Genomic DNA, 22,374 nt, shown 5'->3' with positions numbered 1-22,374 from the left:
GAAGAGACACTGCGAGAAGAAAAAAAGTTGCAGTGTTTCAGTATTCATTTGCCTGGTGTCTGCTCTGCTCCTTCTGTGTCACAACCACTAGTGAGCTCGTTATAAAATACACTTGGTAAATAAAGCACATTGGAAATATGAAGAAATAAAAATCTTAAGATAAATAATCTACTACACGGAACATACATAAATGTCTGCAACAATCAAACAGAAATTTCTGTACTGACACTAAAACTAGGAAATTAAGGTAACAGACCAACTAAAAGCAGAAGCTGGTTTGGACAAAAACCTGCAGTCACAGGGACCCAACAGGACTGAACTTGAGAACCACTGGTCTAGAGGAGGGCAGCACGGTGGCGCAGTGGGTAGCGCTGCTGCCTTGAAGTTAGGAGTCCTGGGTTCGCTTCCCAGGCCCTCCCTGTGTGAAGCCTGCCATGTTCTCCCCGTGTCTGCGTGGGTGTGCTCTGGTTTCCTCCCACAGTCCAAAGATGTGCCGATTAGGTGCACTGGCAATCCTAAATTGTCCCTAGTGTGTGTGTGTGTGTGTGTGTGTGTGTGTGTGTGTGTGTGCGTGCGTGCCCTGCCCGGAGTTTGTTTCCTGCCTTGCGCCCTGTGTTGGCTGGGATTGGCTCCTGCAGACCCCCGTGACCCTGTAGTTAGGATATAGTGGGTTGGATGATGGATGGATGGTCTAGAGGAAATGAATCTCCTACGTGTCCCAAAAAAAATTACTTATTTAGGTAGAAAATGAAGAAACTGCTCTGGTCATTACTTGAAGCAGAAGGCCTGAGGAGGAAGAAAACGAGATGCCTATGGACTCCCTTACTGCCTACCTGACTTCTGCTATCATCTCGATTCTTGTTCAATGCAAATCAGTAGATAGAAGGCTTACTTGTTTGTTTTTATTCCTTCCTCTCTAAACAAAACTGGAAAGAAGTGATAACAGTGCTTTGTTTATATGGGCAAAAGTATTCAAAGCTCATTCAAATACAGCACAGTATGAAATACACTGCTATTTATGTTGGATCGCAATGGTACTAAGTGCAAGCATCATCTGTCTACACTGAACAGAACTTCTATTGTTATGAAACGCACATAAAAAGCTGCCTTCATTTTAACAAGGCAAACAGTGCATGCAAGAAACATTTCCTTTGTATTGAATACTGTACGTAAGCAGTAGACTCCACACAGCACTTCACTGTCAGAGAGGGACTCTGTATATCTGATGGTGAGTGTATAGAGTCGAATACTTCTCCCAATTCAAGTGCTCTAAGCACATACTGAAAAACACAGTATTTTGGTACAACTGACTTTATAGATGTTTGGACAGAATAAACACCACTGCCTTGCTCATTTACTAGGAATTTGTACTGTGATTGGTTGTTTCTCTGTGTCTATCACTAGTAAGACGATCTAAGGATGCAGTGAAGTAAGGCAGAATCTTCTCAAGGCAAAGGCATTAACTCAGTAGCAACTCTTTCCACCTTCATATGGTTAACAATACAATGAACAAAGCTGTTTTAGATCTAAAATAAGAAGAAAGGCTCATCTGTCTTATGTCTTGTGTTTCATGTTCCAATCAGTGGGTGGAAGTCTGTGATTGCAACTGAAATCACCATACCTGGAAAGCATTCGTACAGTATCAGCTCCATCAGTTGTCATGTTATTGAAAATCAGAAAAAGGAGTGAGTTTGTGATACTTTGGAAATTTGAAACTGTGCTGGAAAATAGACACAGAGTCAGGTAATTTGTCATGCCTTGTGAGTTCTAGTCATGGAATCCAGCAGTCAGACTGCACAATCAGCAACTTCAGTAAAGTCAGACGTCTCCTCCAACTAGAAGTCATGTAAATTTGCCACCCCGCCTTGAAAGTATCTTAAATGTGGCTCTACAAGCCATCAAAAAGAGTGATTTTGTAAGAGACAAAACAGGCAACTCTTTAAACTCTCTTGAACACTATAAAGACTGGATCAACACACCTGGAAACTGGCCCACTTGATTCTGGTAGGCATTTGTTGGCTGCCCTTGGTACTGAGGTGGTGGTCTTGTTAAGTGTCTCTGGAGTTGCTGCTCCTGCTGTTGCCTTTGCTTCTCCTACAAGGAAGAAAAAAAAAAAAAAAAACAGCAGATAAAATAGAGTAAATAAATTGACACATTCTAAGTAGGGGTCTACAATAAAGCGACTAATCTGCTGGCTAATGCAGACTGTTGCATGGGATTATGAAAAAAGAAAAATATTTTGAGCAACTATTGCCAACTATTTCAAGACTTCTGGTATTAAAGAAACACATTATGTTTAATTGTACACTGTCCACACACTAAATGTGTAAGTGGTGGTTTTAATATATCTATTGTGACGGATGGCAGGGGCTCATATGCCTGGCCGGGACACCCCTTCACCACATCTGCCGGGGGACAAGGGTGGGAAGCCCAGTATCTCCACCTGGACGCTAGATGGCAGCCTCCCTGGGTTTCAGAGGTGCCTCTGACTCCCCCAAGGCTTCATAGGGGTTGGAGTTCTGTGCAGCTCTGTGGGGTTCCGCAGGCACTGCCAGGTGATGCTGCAGCAGGAGCTGCTGCCCCCCTTTTGGACACTGGTTTCGCCTTACCCGGAAGTGCAGCTGGATGTTGCCAATCAAGCACCTGGAGCACTTCCGGGTACCCAATAAAAGGAAGCCAGCGGCCACCACTCAGTGGCCAGAATCAGGTGGAAGAGGACGAGGTTGCCAGGGAGGAATGGTGGTGCCAAGTGCTTGGTGTATTTGTATACTGTGCTTGGGACTGTGTTGTGGCTGGAGGGATTACTGGAAAGACGTGCCCTCCAGCTGAAGAATAATAAACAGTTAATTCATTTTACACGTGCCTCCCGTGTCCAATCTGTGTCAGGTCGGGCGCTATACAGTGTCCATCTTGCACTACGTATAAGCACTTCTTGATATATTTAAAATATACATAAAGTAAAACCTCGATTTAATGTTCCCATATTTAGCATTTTTCCATAGCCAACATTTTTGGAGGCTGTTTTTGTGAAAAGGAATAACAATTTGAAACAAAAACAACAACTCCACAAATTAAAAGGACATAATCAAATTGGTCAAAACCAGTAATTACAAAAATAAACGCAGTGCAAATATAAAAAAATAATTTACCACATCAAATGCAGATGTGTACTAATAGGCTCCTGACTATTCAGTGACAATTACCTCCGTTTAACACTTTCTCTATTTAACAGCTTTTATTTACAATATAAATATATTCCAACACTAAATATCCATTCAGGGGCAGCATGATGGCACAATAAGTAGTGCTGCTGCATTACAGATCCAGAGTTCTGGGCTCAAATTCTGTGCCTAGTCAGTGTATTTGAGAAGTCTGTATGATCTACCAATGTACAGTGGGTACGGAAAGTATTCAGACCCCCTTCAATTTTTCACTCTTTGTCATATTGCAGCCATTTGCTAAAATCATTTAAATTAATTTTTTCCCTCATTAATGTACACACAGCACCCCATATTGACAGACAAAAAAAAGAATTTTTGAAATTGTTGCAGATTTATTAAAAAAGAAAAACTGAAATATCACATGATCCTAAGTATTCAGACCCTTTGCTCAGTGTTTAGTAGAATCACCCTTTTGAGCTAATACAGCCATGAGTCTTCTTGGGAAAGATGCAACAAGTTTTTCACACCTGGATTTGGGGATCCTCTGCCATTCCTCCTTGCAGATTCTCTCCAGTTCTGTCAGGTTGGATGGTAAACGTTGGTGGACAGCCATTTTTAGGTCTCCCCAGAGATGCTCAATTGGGTTTAAGTCAGGGCTCTGGCTGGGCCATTCAAGAACAGTCACAGAGTTGTTGTGAAGCCACTCCTTCGTTATTTTAGTTGTGTGCTTAGGGTCATTGTCTTGTTGGAAGGTAAACCTTCGGCCCAGTCTGAGGTCCTTAGCACTCTGGAGAAGGTTTTTGTCCAGGATATCCCTGTACTTGGCCGCATTCATCTTTCCCTCGATTGCAACCAGTCGTCCTGTCCCTGCTGCTGAAAAACACCCCCACAGCATGATGCTGCCACCGCCATGCTTCACTGTGGGGACTATTTTGGACAAGTGATGAGCAGTGCCTGGTTGTCTCCATACATACCGCTTAGAATTAAGGCCAAAAAGTTCTATCTTGGTCTCATCAGACCAGAGAATCTTATTTCTCACCATCTCAGAGTCCTTCAGGTGTCTTTTAGCAAACTCCATGCGGGCTGTCATGTGTCTTGCACTGAGGAGAGGCTTCCAACAGGCCACTCTGCCATAAAGCCCTGACTGGTGGAGGGCTGCAGTGATGGTTGACTTTCTACAACTTTCTCCCATCTCCTGACTGCATCTCTGGAGCTCAGCCAAAGTGATCTTTGGGTTCTTCTTTACCTCTCTCACCAAGGCTCTTCTCCCCCGGTAGCTCAGCTTGGCCGGACGGCCAGCTCTAGGATGGGTTCTGGTCGTCCCAAACGTCTTCCATTTAAGGATTATGGAGGCCACTGTGCTCTTGGGAACCTTAAGTGCAGCAGAAATTTTTTTGTAACCTTGGCCAGATCTGTGCCTTGCCACAATGCTGTCTCTGAGCTCTTCAGGCAGTTCCTTTGACCTCATGATTCTCATTTGCTCTGACATGCATTGTGAGCTGTAAGGTCTTATATTGACAGGTTTGTGGCTTTCCTAATCAAGTCCAATCAGTATAATCAAACACAGCTGGACTTAAATGAAGGGGCTCTCAAGGATGATCAGAAGAAATGGAAAGCACCTGAGTTAAATATATGAGTATCACAGCAAAGGGTCTGAATACTTAGGACCATGTGATATTTCAGTTTTTCTTTTTTAATAAATCTGCAACAATTTCAAAAATTCTTTTTTTTGTCTGTCAATATGGGTTTCTGTGTGTACATTAATGAGGGAAAAAATTAATTTAAATGATTTAGCAAATGGCTGCAATATGACAAAGAGTGAAAAATTGAAGGGGGTCTGAATACTTTCCGTACCCATCTGTTCACCGGGCATTCTAACTTTCCACCCTCATCCTCAATAATTTGCTGATGAGATTAAGTGGCACCTTATGATCGAGGGCAGTAGTTTACGAGAGTGGCCAGCACACCCAGCACTCCAGGTTTGAACACTGAGTTACAGCTGCTGCAATTAATTAATGTAATTGACTAATCATAAGCAACTAAAAATTTTAGGTGAACTGTATTTTCTTAATTGACCAGTTATCTCTGTCCCTCCCCAACACTGAACGCCAGCATGCTTAAATGCTAAGTACATGCTAATCAAGGAGTTGGTGCGCCATCTTCAGCGGAAGATGTTTTCCCCCAAATATCAGGCAAAATTCTCCACTGTGTACAAGTATTTCATTTGCAAATCTGAGAAGGTGGGTATTTGATCATTGTGTGGAGTCACACAATGCATGAATGCCTAAAGAGGAAGCTTACTGAAGTATAGCCATGGATAAGCCAACAACACTGTAAGTAACCTGCTTACAGTTACTTAGCTTTTCAATAATAGTCCTTTTAATGACGTGAAACTAGTTAACTTGAGAAATTTATGGTAGTGATAACAAAAGTTAGAGCCACGGTATTTTTCGGACAGAAAAGATAAATTGTCTACTAAATGCACTTGCTAGGTGCCACTGTTATCAGTCAAAAGTGTTGGTAAATTTTTTTTTCAGTACATGGGCTACCCAAATACAGGCGAGTAGTCTGTTAAATGCACTTGCTAGCTTTATTTCAGCCAGAGTTGCATTTTTTACTTTTTGCCTGAATTTTTGCCAGAGCCAGCAACTTTTAACTCGTTAAATGTCATCTGATGGATCCGAGAGAAAATTGCTTATCAGCAGCTGTCAAAACTGAGGAGCAATAACATCCTGCGTAAACATAGCTCAGCTTAATGTTATTTTAAGGTATTTTCTCCAATCATTAAATGGTAAATAAAATCACATTCTGTAAGTGATCAGGCAGATTCCATAAGAAGTATTTTATGTATGTATGTATGTATGTATGTATTTTATTTTAAAATCAACCAGTTTACGCAGTTAATCCAAACTGAAAGAGTATGAAGCACAGCAACACTCTCTTGTTCATTTGCAGAGAAGCTGGTGATGGGAAGTTGGTTTTTATGATGAGACAGTTTCTACTATGGTTTCTACACAAACCATACTGCTCAGTGAAATCCTGGTTTAACATTAAAAGGTGTAAATATGAGCATGTCTTAACTAAATTGGTTCTGGGCTTTCCCACATTCTCCAGTCGGTGCAAGCAGGCTGATGAACATCCGGCTGCCCCCTCCTTGCTGGAAAGGAACACCACAGAAGAGCCATGTGCAAGTTATTCTGAATACTGCTTATGAAGTGTTGCGTGATGTAAAGGTTTTCACAGATTTCTTCTCTTTGCTTCAATTATCTGAAACAGTATTCATTTTTAAGCAGATAATGATCTGAGTGAATTTATTTGCATGTTGCATAGAACCTACTGCACAGGAGTTCTGATGGATTATTAATGTGCATTTACATAGCAACATACTGATTAAGACATCTAGTAGATTGCTTTTGAAAAAATGAAAAATTGGCAATAGAAATAATACATTTTCTTTATATATCACCTTTTCCATGCTGAAAGCATTTAACAAGAGCTCAAAATGAACAAATTAGGGTTATTAAGAATTATTAAGAATAAATGCTTAAATCTGATGGAAATAACAAGCAATTGGGGGGAGGAAAGGGTGGGTAGAGACTGTTGTGCAGTCACTGCCACTTCAGAACAAAGCGTGAAGCTGTACCTAAGATGGCAATACAAAAAATTAACTGCTACCAATAGATAGATGGAGAGATAGATAGAGATAGAGTGAGTTTTGGCGAAAAATTGTCACCAGAAGGCTTTTACCTGAAATGAAGGCTATTAGGAGTCTCGGGATAGGCAAACTGAGCCTATAGTTTTATTGCAATAAAATAATAATAATAACACGGACTCAACCCAATACGGCCAAATTGTGCTGAGCCCCAAACAGTTCAGGACTCCAAACTTATATAGTCATTTCTTATCACTCTGACCTCGCTCAGATTAGCTCATTTGCTGTTTTCTCCGACTCCCTCTGAACCTGCCCAGCCGATACCTCGAGTTCTCATGGGAGCCATTATTATCTCCTGACTTTCCCTGCTGGCCCCCCGGTATTTCTACTGTCTATTGTTCATCTCTAGTTTCTGTTTTTGCTTATTTCTTTCACTGGCCAAGGCCTTTCTTCCATTTATGGATTTCCTCTCATTTTCCCTTCCTAGTCTATTTGATGGTCAAAGCTAAGTTTTAATTTAAAAAGAAATATGGCATGTGCTTTTATTTAATCATTTACTTGGCAGCACTGACTTGCATTAGTATCTACACTAAGGTTAATGCTTATATATTTATTTGTATATACAGTGATCCCTTGCTATATCGCGCTTCGCCTTTCGCGGCTTCACTCCATCGCGGATTTTATATGTAAGCATATTTAAATATATATCGCGGATTTTTCGCTGCTTCGCGGGTTTCTGCGGACAATAGGTCTTTTAATTTCTGGTACATGCTTCCTCAGTTGGTTTGCCCAGTTGATTTCATACAAGGGACGCTATTGGCAGATGGCTGAGAAGCTATCCAGCTTACTTTCTCTCTCTCTCTCTCTCTTGCGCTGACGTAGGGGGGTGTGAGCAGGGGGGCTGTGTGCAGCTGCTTCTTGAAGGACATGCTGCACGGAGCTTCGCATACTTAAAAGCTCAAAGTGCACGTATTGATTTTTTTTATCTGTCTCTCTCTATCTCTCTCTCTCTCTTCCTGCTCCTGACAGAGGGGGTGTGAGCTGCCGCATTCAACAGCTTTGTACCGGCGGTGCTTCGCATACTTAAAAGCCAAAAAGCCCTATTGATTTTTTTTTTGACTGCTTGCTTTGCACTCCTTTGAAAAGGAAGATATGTTTGCATTCTTTTAATTGTGAGACAGAACTGTCATCTCTGTCTTGTCATGGAGCACAGTTTAAACTTTTGAAAAAGAGACAAATGTTTGTTTGCAGTGTTTGAATAACGTTCCTGTCTCTCTACAACCTCCTGTGTTTCTGCGCAAATCTGTGACCCAAGCATGACATTCTAAAAATAACCATATAAACATATGGTTTCTACTTCGCGGATTTTCCTATTTCGCGGGTGGCTCTGGAACGCAACCCCCGCGATGGAGGAGGGATTACTGTATATTTATTTATGCTAATACAAGAATACACTAATTTTACTTTCCATACATTACATCATCTTCCTTTTGCTGTTTCTGCTGACTCACTGTTCCAGCTGGATTCTTACATGCCAACCAGAACCATTTTTTCTATATTAAGTCAGTGGTATCGTTCCTCAGCTTCCTAGCCTTGAACACAGGTGTTCTCATTCCTCCTTATCCTGTCCTCGGTTAGTTTTTGTACATCATTCTTGTCCTGTTCTATTCTTCCTCTCCTAATACTGGAAATTTTCCTTTTTTAGTAGAAAATGCAATATGACAAATTTTTTAGTTAAACCATTTGCTTTTATTTGCTTAACATTCTAATTTGTGTTAAATCTAATGCTTCAGACGCTATCAATTACTTTTATGGGTATTTATGCTAATATAAACATTTTAATGTAGATAGATAGATAGATAGATAGATAGATAGATAGATAGATAGATAGATAGATAGATAGATAGATAGATAGATAGATAGATAGATAGATAGATAGATAGATAGATAGATAGATAGATAGATAGATAGATAGATAGATACTTTATTAATCCCAAGGGGAAATTACCTTAGAATTATTTAATGTTCAATGGTTGCAAAAGAATAGATTTTTTTTTTTTTTTTTTTCTTCGGTCTTCTCTTTTAGAGATAAGAGTTGCTTATCACTTGGAATATGGTTTTAGTTGGTATTATTTATATTTTAAAATATATTAAGCCACATTATGGTAAATATGTCTAGCTGCTACATTCATGATGTCCATGAATAACAGCTATCTCAATTTAAGACAGAGACATTAAAGCACAAGTGAAATAAGTCAAGAGTGGATCCGTTATAACACGGAGGTCTAAAAGAATCTAAAAGCCTAATTATTTGGTCTTGTTTAAAGTTTTTTTTAAATTAGACCACTGACATCAAGTTATGTTAATGAGTCCGGTATTATTCAAAACTAAGCTTTTAATTTTAGGCTTCTTTTACTTAAATATTTTATTAATAGTAGTACCATCTTGTTTGTCCTTGTTATTTTAGCTGTGCTTTTTCATATCCTGATGTTTTCAAATTCAATTAATCAAATTATTAAAAAGAATATTCAAATACAGCACACATTCATATGCCTGTTTAAATTATATGGACAAAGCTAGTTATTAGACTAATCAAAAAAATATTTGATGAATCACTTTCAAAATAATCATTTGTGGCTCCACATCTTAAAAATGTGCATTTTAGGTTAATTTTTATGTTCTAAATTCATTTTGTGCAAGTGTGTAGTGGATGGTATCAAGACAGGCTCTATGGCCCTACTGAACTAAATTATGCAAACATGGAAATACTATGTTTTTTCTGCTAAAATAAAGTAAATTTACGGGCGGAGTGGTGGCTCTGAGGCTAAGGATCTGCGCTGGTATCCCAAAGGTTGCCGGTTCAAATTCCCATCACTGCCAAAAGAGATCCTGCTCTGCTGGGCCCTTGAGCAAGGCCCTTAACCTGTAATTGCTCCAGGGGCGCTGTACAATGGCTGACCCTGCGCTCTGACCCCAAGGGGTATGCGAAAACTACCAAATTCCTAATACAAGAAATTGTATAAGGCGAAATAAAGAACAAAAAAAAAAAAAAAAATGCTATAATTATTATAATATACACTTCAACTAGCAGAACATACTGACCAGCCACTAAACACATAACAAAAGAATTTATGAAAAGTGTTAAAGGAGTCTCTGAAAGAATATCTGAATGAGTTCAGAATAAGTCAGTGAAACTGACAAGTCTCAGATAAAAGACTTAAAAGCAACACCAGATCATACTCCAGTACACAGTTTATAACTATCGAGGACTTTTCACTGTGTACAGTGAACATGCTCTAAAATGATTAGGACCTTACCTGCTCTATCAGCTGGTGGCGCTCAATAAGGAGCTGTTTGCGATGCTCCATTAGTTGCATTTGTTGCCGTTGCTTCAGAACAGCAGCTTGCTGATGATTACTGAGATACGCAGCACTGCTGTGATTAGAGACAATTGATGGGGCAGGTGGTTGTGTCCCCATTCCTCCACCTGGACCAGGAACTGAACCTGGAACTCGAGGAACCATCTGTGCAGAGTTTTGCTCCTGATGTTAAAAAGAAATGAACAGATAAATGAAATGTATTAACTACAATTCCAGTTAATTCAAAAATAATAAAAGTGGCACAAACATTTAATATTTACAATAATATTACAGTTCTATGTAAAATGCAATAAATCAATGAAACACTAACGCATGAAGGGAAGCTCAAGTGTTTATCATTAAACAAAGTATAACCAGTCTATCTAATCTGTCTTTCATTGATGCAAGACACTGAAACTGGATAAAAACTAAATGTCTATGCTGCCACCTAGTGACCAAAGGCAGCATTATGTTAGGTGGTTCTGTTGAGCAGTAACCTGCCACAAGCAACTCAAACTGCTTTCTCAGTGGTGCAGCAACCCTGGGTAACAAAGATTCAGCCACAGATCAATTTAGGTGTGTTTTAGAAGTACTTTCATTTTATTTCATAAATGTATTTAGATTTTTTCCATGACCCATGGTTTCTGAGTTATGTCTTTTTTAAAGGCTATACAATATATGTCATATATAAACCCTTGTTATATAGTGCACTATTTTTTAAGTTAAATTCAGCCTTAAAATGATTTTATTGATGTTTGTAAACATTGTTTAACTTTACAGAAAGTCATTTGTCTATTGTGCCAGATTTTGCAGGCTGTAACAGTTTGGACACATTGAGACTGGTGCCTCGTCCATGTCAGTTGGTGATCAGATGTCAAAGTGTAAATATCTACTATGGGATGTAACATCTTTAAAAATCCATTTCTTTGATTCTCATTTGCAAGTTTTCCCCAGGAAATCCCAAAACAGTCAGTGACAAGCATGGCAAACAGTATTATTTCATTTCTTCAATACAGTAGCATATCAAGGCAAGTAGAGTCCCAGTCCCCTGGGACTACTGTTAGAACCCTAAAAGGGATACTCCTGATGTTGCAGGTTTATTTATTACAGAGAAAGAAACGATACTCACTCATGGGCAGTTATACCTTGCGTTGTCACAATGTAACTCCAAACACGGAATCAAAATTCAATGCGACATTGAAGAAAAGTTAATTCCAAATATTGTTTTTACTGTAGTTGTACAGTAAAAGTTTAAAAATATTTACGTTTTAATCTAAAATCAATCTAGAATGAAAAATGTAAAACGCAACGAATACCTCTAACGCAACATGAAACAATTTTCTTTCAAATTAGCAAGTTTTACTATTTTTTACTATGGTTAATTACTCGCTGTAATGTAAAATAGTTAGGTCTATTATGCATATGTAGCAATTCCCATGAAAATAATGTTTAAAAATTGTACATCCACTTTCCCATACACAAGTGGCAGAGCCGTGAAGTGGCTGGCGCGTAGCGCCCGCCTGAGGGTTGGCGAGCAAAGTGAGCAGGGGGGCAGATCCCCCTAGTGCTTCTACAAATTTCTGATGGATATTAACTGGAAACAAGTAACTAGCTGTACCTTACAGGAGACAATTCAGGAGGAAAAAATCATGTGGTAAAGGAAAAAAGTACAAAACTGCTGTGTATGTGGAGGGCACTACAACTGCTCATGCTGCATTCCCTTATTAAACAGCTGGTCTTGCACTTTCTACACTCCACTAGTGCCATGTGATGCCCAGAGTTGCTTCTTGCCATGTGATACTGAAGGACTGGTTTTGGCACTCTATTTTCCTGAAACAGAGTAAGTGGATTCAGAAAATACGGAGAGGATGTCCTTGGCCATCTATTTTCAAAAAACAGTTTTCAGATATTGGACCATCCAAAATGACAGGCAAAAACAAAATTTAAACATCTTGGGTTTTTAACAGGCAAAGCCACTTTCATTGAGTAGCTAGTTGTCTTACTGCAGCAGGATTTTTCCATGCATCTGACTGGCAGGCTGAGAATGCTGGAGCTGAATTTAGCAAGTAACGTCTTGTGCACATGCTGCAGTAACTTGTTTGGGTGGCTGACAGACCCCCTGTGATTGGAAACCTCCAGCACTCTTTCAGGATTTTAAAAATGACACTCACTATGCTTTTCCTTCTTATTCAGCTTGTTGTTCTTAGCTGGTCCATTACTCTCAAACATTTGAACTTTTATATACACAAATATAGTGTCATTCCAAAAATATAAAAGATTTACTTTTAGAAGGGTAGATAAGGAACAGTCAGACATTCTCTGTTGTGTAATGTCATTGTTGATCTCGTATTTCCAGGGCCTTCCAGGTAACACTGAACCTTTAGTTTCCACTCTAGTCAGTTTGCAAGAGATTTACTAAATTCCCATTTGAAACAATAAATGCCAGTTAAGGAGGTCATAAGAGAGACACAAATCATGTATTGATGTTCAAACTAAAACATGACACTGCTTCCTTAAAACAGGTGCAGCAAAATTGACTGTACTTTAAGTGTTTTATGTATAAAGAACCTTGTCGGTGCTCACTTAAAACATTTTTGAAGAGAATAAATCTACATACTGGAAATACAATCATTACCACAAGTATATCAAAAGATTTCCTGGCCAGTTCAGTATGGAGAAAATATCCATCCTAAACAGAATGACAGCCACATGCTATAAACATGAAGAGCACAACTGCCAGAAAAAACACACAGGCCGGTACCATTGGTACATTGATTTGGAAGAATAAATAATAAAGAATGAGAAGCCCAAAATGTAACGTGCAAAAGATAAACGTGACTAATATCATACATTTCAAGTGTGCTGTAAAATGTTACAAACTAACACTGACATGCTGTCATTTCAAAGTGATATGATCTGGGATTTCAAAATCTGAATTTCTCGCCCTAATAATAAGAGAAAGACAGCCACAATGATTAACTTAAATGTCTTGTTTAAGGTATTTACTCCTCTCATACAAGCTTAAGGAAGATAAAACAACTGAATCAAAAGCTATTCGAACAATTATCAGTTACTGCTCTTAGTACTGCTATATTGTGTTCATAATGGAAGAAATGATCATCTACTTTTTCTTGACTTCAGTGAAAAGCAATATTGTTTCATCTTCACATATGAAAATAATTCAGTACTTTTACTCTTAATGCTAAACTGATCTCTAATGAATCAATCAACGAGCTAGTGGCAGACATCATCACATGCAGACTAGGAGCATCACACCCTCCAAGCTGACTCTTAACAATGTCACTCCACAGGGTAGTTTGCTGAACCCTCCTTTGTACTCCTACATCTAGGACTGCTTAGCCAAACACAGTCCCAACTCTATCATCAGATTTACTGATGAAACACACACCAGGGACTTGATTACCAACGATGTGACATATTAAAGAGATGTGATTTGCCTTCTGACACAGTAGTAACAGAACACCACCTCGCTCTGCTGCATTTTGCAGCTGTTGTATTTTTTTTTAAGTTAACCTGTGAATGCCCTATTAATGTCAGCAAAGCCACTGATCATAGACTGCACAAAGAAGGGCACACTATTATATATTAGAGGGAATGTGGTTGAGATGGTGAACAGCTTTACATTTCTTGCACTGATGAACACTTTTACTCATCACTGATAAACTAAAATGGGCACAAATCATTTTAACTGCTGTGGAGAAGGCTTTAGCCATGCATTTACTTCCTCAGATATCTGAAGAAAGTATCTGTTTGTGTTAATTTGTACAGGTGTACAAGTTGACTCCATCCTCACTGGCTGAATAACATCCCGATATGGCTACAGAATGGCAGTGAGACCATCTATGTTATATGGGTTGGAGACAGTAGCACTGACCAGACAGCAGGAGACAGAGCTGGAGATGGCAGAGTTAAAAGATGCTAAGATTTGCACTGGGTGTGACGAGGATGGATAGGATTAGAAATGAGGACATTAGAGGGTCAGCTCAAGTTGGACGGTTGGGAGACAAAGTCAGAGAGGAGAGATTGCATTGGACATGTGCAGAGGAGAGATGTTTAGTATATTGGGAGAAGGATATTAAGGATAGAGCTGCCAGGCAAGAGGAAAAGAGTAAGGTCTAAGAGGTGGTGAGAGAGGACATGCAGGTGATGGGTGTAACAGAACAAGCAAGATGCAGAGGACAGAAAGATATGGAAGAAGATGATCCGCTGCGGCAACCCCTAATGGGAGCAGCCGAAAGAAGAAGATGGCACTGGCATAGCTCAAAAATCATAAAGCACTGGAGAGGGTGGTGAAGGCAGCAGAGAATATTACCAGCAACCATCACCCTTCTCTTTAGGACATACTGTATACAACACTTGCTTACTCAGAATGACAGACAGTATTAAAGACTTTAGCCATCATGCACAGTCACTATTCTTTCTCCTCACTTCTGGCAAAAGGTACAGGACCAATCACACCTGTACTAGTAGATGTATGTAATGTGACAGCCTCACCAGGGGCCTCATGTATAACGCTGTGCGTAGAACTCACACTATAACATGGCGTAAGCACAAAAGCGGGAATGTGCGTACGCACAGAAAAGTCCAGATGCAGGAATCTGTACGTACGCAAACTTCCACGTTCTTCTGCTACATAAATCCCGATCAGTGTGAAAAGTAACGCATGTGCATGTGCCTTCTGTCCTGCCCTAACTCCTCCCAGAATTACGCCTCTTTGAATATGCAAATCAATATAAATAGCCTTCTGTGAAAGGACAATGGGAAAAGCATAAGAATTTCAGCGAATACCAAGTGGAGGCAAAGGAAAAACGTACTATTTGTTGGTTTAAACAGTGGTATAATCAACAAAAGGAAGTTGATCGAGTGACAGTGTGTCAGAGAAACTCGAAAGCTCAAGTGCACAAAGTCGCACTGTGCCCAAAATAAAAAAGAAGTCACATATCAAAGTCGCCATGAAAAGGCGAGTCGTAGCCCACCGTCTGAGTGTCACATGAAAGCTTATTACGGTACAGACAAAAAAAAATAGTCACACAGTGGGGGAAAAAAAGCACAAAATGTCAATTTTAATCTCGAAATTTCCACTTTAATCACGTAGTTTATTTTGCCATTAAAATAGAACATCATAAACTTCATCTTAAAATTGTTTAATTTACTAGTTTCTCAAATCCCATTGTAACTAAAGTAGCACGTTAAATGCTTTGTTCTGTATTTGATCTTCTATGTGCTCTGTGTGTGAATCACTACCCGCTTCTTAAATGGGCTTTCTCTTTCTCTGACAGGACACATAATCCATTACATTTGTGATATTACAGCTCTCTGAAAAATTTAAATACTGAGATGTATACATGATATCTTTTTCATGATGATAGGAATGAAAGCATGTTATTAAACATGGGAACACGCTGGCGCAGTGCTTGTTCATGTCTCACGCAAGAGGCTTGCGGCGCCATGCGCGATCTTCGATGAAATAATTTATTACAGAAGTAATGTCTCTTTCAAACGTACTAACCTCCAATTCCTGTCCTTACTTTTCTTTCTCCAAATACCCAATCGCCACACAATCAGCTCTGTAATAGACGTGAAGCCATCTGTAAGCTTAGAACGCCGATTCTTCAAAACTTTTAAGGAACATTGAAATATCTTCGTAGTACATGTTTAATTATTCTATCCGTCTATCCTTCCAGTGTCGCGTCAGCACCAGCAAGAATACAACGCAATGCAGGAACAATCCCTGAACTAGCTAGCGCTGTGGCACAGTGTCCTCACATGTTTAATTACTAACAATACAGATTATTTAAATGAAGTTAAAGTTTTATCTGTATAATATAATCAACATATTTTGCTGCATTTCATCTTAAAAATGACATCGTCATCATATGTAAATACGCGCTTTATAAAGTGGTGCAGGTTGTGCAATATTATAACTGTAGTGCAAGTTTACAGTGAGGTAATTGTACTTATAAGTACAAACAGTTCTACAAGGAGAACTTGATGGACTGATTGAGTGCGTTTATAGTTCTTGGGATGAAACGTTTTCTAAACCACAAAGTCTGTACAGGAAAGTCTCTGAAACGTTTTGCCGTGGCTCAGGCAGCGTCTGCTTCATGCTGTATACCGATAATTCTCTTTCCAATTAGCTGCTGCTGTGATTCCCCACTCAGATACAGTGGTGCAGAGAGAGTAATATGGAAAAAGATGATCTGCTGTGGCAACCCTTAATGGGAGCAGCTGAAAGAAGAAGAAGAAGATGTTACTCTAAATGCAACGCTAAAGCAGTTATGGTATTTGGAATACTATGGCTATTCCCTGGACCATTATATTGCTGCAGGTTAATTACAATCAGATGTATTACACTAATAAACAATATGCAGTTAGTTTCAGTGTATTTATAAAGCTGCATCAGGAATGTGGATCTAAGAAAGAAAGGGTGATCACACAGGAACAGTAGCACTGCTTTGACGCTGGGTGCCGCCAGTCTGCAAAACCGAGCGGAAAAATTGCGTACGCCAGGGTATGAGGTACCATGGAAATGTGCGTGGCTTTACGCCAAGTTTAGGTTTTATACATCGCAATTTGAGCATGAAAACGTTCGTACGCAACATTTCTGTGCGTACGCACCGTTTATACATGAGGCCCCAGGTTGCTAGAGGAAATGGACACAGCTGCAGGGATGAAAGATGCTGTGGATGCGCTTGCAGTTGTTGGATGATAATGTCTTAGACAAACCATTTTACAGTGAAATAAATGCATAAATAAATGTAGTGAACTTAGGGTTAAGCATCAGTGTCAGGCATGTGCTGTGGTTATGTGCATATGAGACTGGCTTGCTATTTAAATGCTGCACCCTGGCCAAGTGCAAGCACAGTCAGTATCCCAGAAAGATAGTCACAGGGGGAATTTGTTACTGGTAGATTTTACTTATGGTTCAGTTTAAAGTATTTAGTTTGACTTCCCAGAGTTTAGTGTCACAGTTAACTGTAAAAAGTTTCCATTAATGTTTTCATTTTCTTCATCTATCTGGGTTGGGTCTTCTTGAGTTTTGAGGGTAGTTGTTCCATTTGTCCCTGCATAGGGCAGATGGTAGTCCCCTAGGCTAGGGTAGGTTGATGTAGGAATTGAAACTTCTTCAAAAGGACTGAAACTGCCTGAAGGAGTAGGCCAAATTTTATTCAATCAATCGAACAGAGAGAGTGCTAGGTGCAAGTTTTTTCTAGTATCAGCTTTTCTAAGCTTTATGGTAATTTAGTTGTTGTGTGCTTTTATGTAAAGTATTTTGGCAGTTCAGCTAGGGCACGTCTTTTTTGGCTACAAACTTCTTGTAAACAGCGAGCAGCAAGGCAGATTTTACCAGAGAGAGCGATGAATGGAATATTAACCTTTACATTGAGGAAAGTATATGGGAGGTATTTTCTGCAACAAAGGAAATTAAAATGAAAATTATAAAATGAAATTGCAATTTCTTTTTAGCCATTTATTTTTCAAAGTCTACATGCAAGAATGCTGCTAAAATCAAAAATAAAATTAATATAACACCATTTGAAATTTTAATTTCAATCTGAACAGCAGTGAGACTGCAAAAGTGAAAAGTAAAAAGCAAATAAGCACTGGCGCCACCTGCTGTTTACTGAATTTTCATTTTTCCACTTTGTATTTCATTTTCAAGTTCTCAACATGCAACTATATTTTAAGTAGCATGGTTCGATGGGTGGAGAGTCACACCTCAATTTCCCACAATTCTTCGTCCTTTAAAACTGCAGCCATTTCAATCCATAAAATACCTCTCAATTTGTCTTTACTTAAGTTACATGATTTTGATCTTTTCAGCTCTGTACATAATTTAAGTAGAACTGTTGGTATTTTCATTTAAACAAGGCTTTCTTTTTATTGCCAGTCTTAGAATCGTCTTTTGTCTCATCATTGGGCCTTTCCCCTTTTTCAAAGAAATTCTCCAGAGATGTTTGTTATTTTGTCATTTTATCAAAACTGACAAAGACAAGTGTGGGAAAGAGACAAAGAAAGAAGTGATGGGGAGACTGTTGAATGACAACTGGTCACAGTTATAGACTTACCACTGTTTATAAAGTATTATAGTACAGTCAACCCTTGATATACGACCGGCCTGACATGCGAACAACTTGCTTTACGACCAAAATTTTTGTTTTGAATTACGACCAACATCTTGCGTTACAGCCCGAATGCGGTCACGTGTATCCGCTTGTGCGATTGTAAACAAACAGCCAAGAGCGTTTGTAAACGTCAGTCGGAGCCCAGATACATGTGTTTGTGGACGTAATTTCGGTCAGTGCAGTGATTTATATAATTTATTTCGATAATTGCTAACGAAGGAAGCAAAGGTAACGAAGGTAAAGAAAGCGATCACAATCAAAATGAAGAAGGAAATTGTGTGGAAATATGAGAGAGGCGTTCGTGTGACCGATCTCGCTAATATGTACAGCATGTCAAAATCCACCATCTTGACAATTTTACGAAGAAAAGATTTGTATAAGGAAACAATAACCACCCTTCCATTTCATTCTGCAAGCCAAAAATGTCAACTTAAATGGTGAGTACAGTATGAAATTGTTGTTTCTGGTAGGCTAGGCACTTTTTGGTTAGTACATTAGAAAAATTATTGGTGTTTTTGGTAAATTATGCACATTATACAACCCTTTTTTATTAAAAAAGTTAAGTGTTGCTATGGGAGGTTCGGAACACATTAAGGGCATTTCCATTATTTCTTATGGGAAAAATAGTTTTGACTTACAACCAGCCCTCATGAGTTCGTAAGTCAAGGGTCCACTGTATATAACTTCTCCCCACCTTCCCTTCTACATCTATAACTTCAGGCAATTAGGTGTAGTAAAAGACAAGCAGGAGTTAAGTTAAAACTTTAAATAATGTATTATTGATAATATTCAGAAATAACAACAATATGCAAAGTACATTTGAATATTGGCAACCATACAACCTGATGAATGGTGATGTGTAGTTTCAGGCGGCACTCAGACTTGTTAGTTACTTAAAAATGTCTCTAGTTAAGGCATCATTGGTGGTCAGCTTTCTTTAGAACAGGCCACATGCTTGTCTCAATATGATTGCTGAGCTGTGCTCTTCACTGTAAATGAAAAGAAAACTCTGCACCGTAGTGAACCTACCATACAAAAATGTTAAAAATTTAAATTTGGCTGGGGGGTTTGGGGGTTCTGTTTATGAACAGTTCACTCGTAAAATATTTTAAAATAAAAAGTTTCTTCTTCAACACTCAAAATACTATGACTACTTCAGTGGCTGTTTATTGGTTTTGCACTAAATATTAACTCTAGCTCAGACATCTTCTTTGTCATCTTTTTTACGATTCACGTGTGTGCCACACACAGAAAATTCTCGCAGCTAGTTAGGCATGTGACGATGCGGGTTCACTCCATGCTCCCATCTGACTTCTGGTAGCTCTTGAACCCTACACTGTCAGTAATGTCACCGATGAGCTGGACAGGGTGTCCAAATTAAAGTGCAGTGCATCAAAAATCTTTAAATAATCCATTTAAAACATGGTGAAATTGTGGAGATTAAAATCCAATAAATACAACCTTTTAAAAACAACGAGGTTAAAATAAAGGCTGGAAACAGTGTTACTTTAAAAATCCGGTGCCTTCTTCTTTAACCCGACAATTCCCCTGCTTTCCCCTTCCGGGCCCCGCAACAGGGGAGTCGCCCTACCAGTATATGCAGCTCCCTTCAATACTGGTCCGGAAGCCCTCCATTCCCTGGCTAAGTCGGGCTCCAGCCGGACAGAGACTTGGGTTTCTTCCCCCCAGCAGCCAGGGCGCTCACGCTGGGGCTCAACATGCCCCAAGCCTCCACGACTCCGCTCGTTTAGACGGTCAGTCGTCTCCACTGCTGGTCACTTCAGCTCCTCCCAATTGCTCACCTGGAGCGACCGCTTCAATCTGCCCCCTCTGAGAGTTGGCCAGTCTCCTCCGGGGCTCTCCTACCAGCTGCCTGCCATTGCTCAAGCGAGCCTGCTGTCGGTCGCTCGCACCGGCTTCCCATTTCTCCAGCCTTCCTCTCCCTTAACATCTCGTTCTCTCTTTCCTCTTCTCTCCTAGCCGCCTTGCGCTTCTATTTATCACAGGGACGTGGATCAGATGTGGCAAATAGCAGCTCCTGGCACCAATTACAGATGCGGACGACTTCTCACATGTGCACTTAAGTGAGGATCATCCGCATCATGCATCACCCGGGAACTGCTCCGGCCACACATACCACGCCCCCTCTCTTAGCCACGAAGGCGGCGATAATTTAAAAAGTGGCCTTTTTGACTTTAGCTGTGGACCCACTACACCACAAGGCATCCCTCTTCTTTTTAGACATATGTTAAAAGTCTAGAAATAGCAGGCTTCAAACAGTACACCAATCAGTGTTTAAAGTGTAGACACCTTGCTTGTTACTAGACTTTCACCTGCTTCAGCTACTCTTGTCTGACTACATGCAAGAATGTAGTCATTTCCTTAATGATTGGAGTGCAGATAGAGATGTACTAACAGTTTTAATGGCACACAATTTAATATTTACAAAAGGCAAAATGTCAAAACTCAGGTGCTGTCATTTTTTTTTTTCCCACCCAAAGGAGCACATAGTGAAGTAGTACCACCTAGAAGCCTGACAAAAGAACTATCAGAGCTCTGTAATCTCAGTCATTTACAACCCAAGTACAACCAAGCCTGACTATGGTAAAGCTACCACTGCGGACATAACCCCTTAACTTCTAGATCTACATCTAATGACTATTTTTAGTCTAGCAGCTGTTTTTTTTGATTCGTCAACTAATCTAATAAATAACCTGTAGCATCTACAGGGACATCTGTTACTTTTAATGTAAAGCTGATGGGATTAACTGTCAGACTCATGGCAAAAGTTCAAACAGCACTGACAGCTAATGTTCACAGGCCCACTTCTATACAAAGGGGAAAAGGAAAAGTGTAGTTACTTGCTGCTATGGATTGATGACAAAGGACCGAACATCTACAACATATGACAGTAAGAAATTACAAGCATATTATGATCATTTTTAGGTTTATATAATGCTAAAAGCGGGGCGGCACGGTGGCGCAGTGGGTAGCGCTGCTGCCTCGCAGTTAGGAGACCTGGGGACCCGGGTTCGCTTCCCGGGTCCTCCCTGCGTGGAGTTTGCATGTTCTCCCCGTGTCTGCGTGGGTTTCCTCCGGGCGCTCCGGTTTCCTCCCACAGTCCAAAGACATGCAGGTTAGGTGGATTGGTGATTCTAAATTGGCCCTAGTGTGTGCTTGGTGTGTGGGTGTGTTTGTGTGTGTCCTGCGGTGGGTTGGCACCCTGCCCGGGATTGGTTCCTGCCTTGTGCCCTGTGTTGGCTGGGATTGGCTCCAGCAGACCCCCGTGACCCTGTGTTCGGATTCAGCGGGTTGGAAAATGGATGGATGGATAATGCTAAAAGCAAACCAGATATTCACACGGTACGAGTTTAATGAAAAGGTGCAGGCACGTGGTGAATTGTTTGTGAACAGTTCCTGAGTGAGCTACAGCTGCTAGTCAAAGATTGTGCATATGGGGCTAGCTAGAGACATCTGTTACTTTAAATATTATGGGATGATATGAATATTATAGGATATAGATGGAGGCAGTAAATGGCACATGTAACAAGCCATCCTGTGGCTCCGAATCCTTTGAAGAGAATTAAGTGGCAGAACATAACACAAACCTGACAGTCAACAATAGTAATTTTGCATTACTCCGTTAAAAATTTAACAAATAAAAAGCAAACATAAAAAACTTCGTTGATGTGCAAACATGCAAGATCAAGTAACAATGGAGTTTGAGTCAGATTTCAATAACACAAACATATGTTTTTAGCAGTCCGATATTAATGCAAAGTTTAGTTTAAGTAACACCTGAACACAACTTATCAATTCAAATAACACTTCAAAATTACATAAAATAAATACGGGCAAAAAACAGGTGTGAGAGTAATGCGTCATAAACCTCATGATAATCACTAGCTAACAGTATGTTTTCCTGCTTATTATTCCCTATTTCTGTCATGCTATATATTACTTTTACATCACATCTTTCCTTACTAAGTATAAGATTCCTCAAAAAAGTCGTTACTCATCACTAGCACACTGCAGCATTGTTGCTGGCTGAGGTG

At 39.8% G+C, this 22,374-nt stretch overlaps 1 protein-coding gene across 2 annotated transcripts in view; it reads right to left on the bottom strand.

The window, feature by feature from the left end:
• The window catches only part of maml1 (mastermind-like transcriptional coactivator 1), a 38,964-nt gene that overhangs the window by 3,338 nt on the left and 13,252 nt on the right, over nucleotides 1-22,374 (bottom strand). For both annotated transcript variants that reach the window (XM_028812987.2, XM_051933852.1), the window contains exons 3-4: nucleotides 10,131-10,355; nucleotides 1,980-2,094 (exon numbers count right to left, since the gene is read on the bottom strand). In XM_028812987.2, the coding sequence (XP_028668820.1) occupies nucleotides 1,980-2,094; nucleotides 10,131-10,355 (340 nt within the window). The remainder of the gene's footprint in view (nucleotides 1-1,979; nucleotides 2,095-10,130; nucleotides 10,356-22,374) is intronic.

Source organism: Erpetoichthys calabaricus, chromosome 11, assembly GCF_900747795.2.
Source record: "Erpetoichthys calabaricus chromosome 11, fErpCal1.3, whole genome shotgun sequence".
Taxonomy (NCBI): domain Eukaryota; kingdom Metazoa; phylum Chordata; class Cladistia; order Polypteriformes; family Polypteridae; genus Erpetoichthys; species Erpetoichthys calabaricus.
This window is presented reverse-complemented; position numbering and strand designations above follow the sequence as displayed.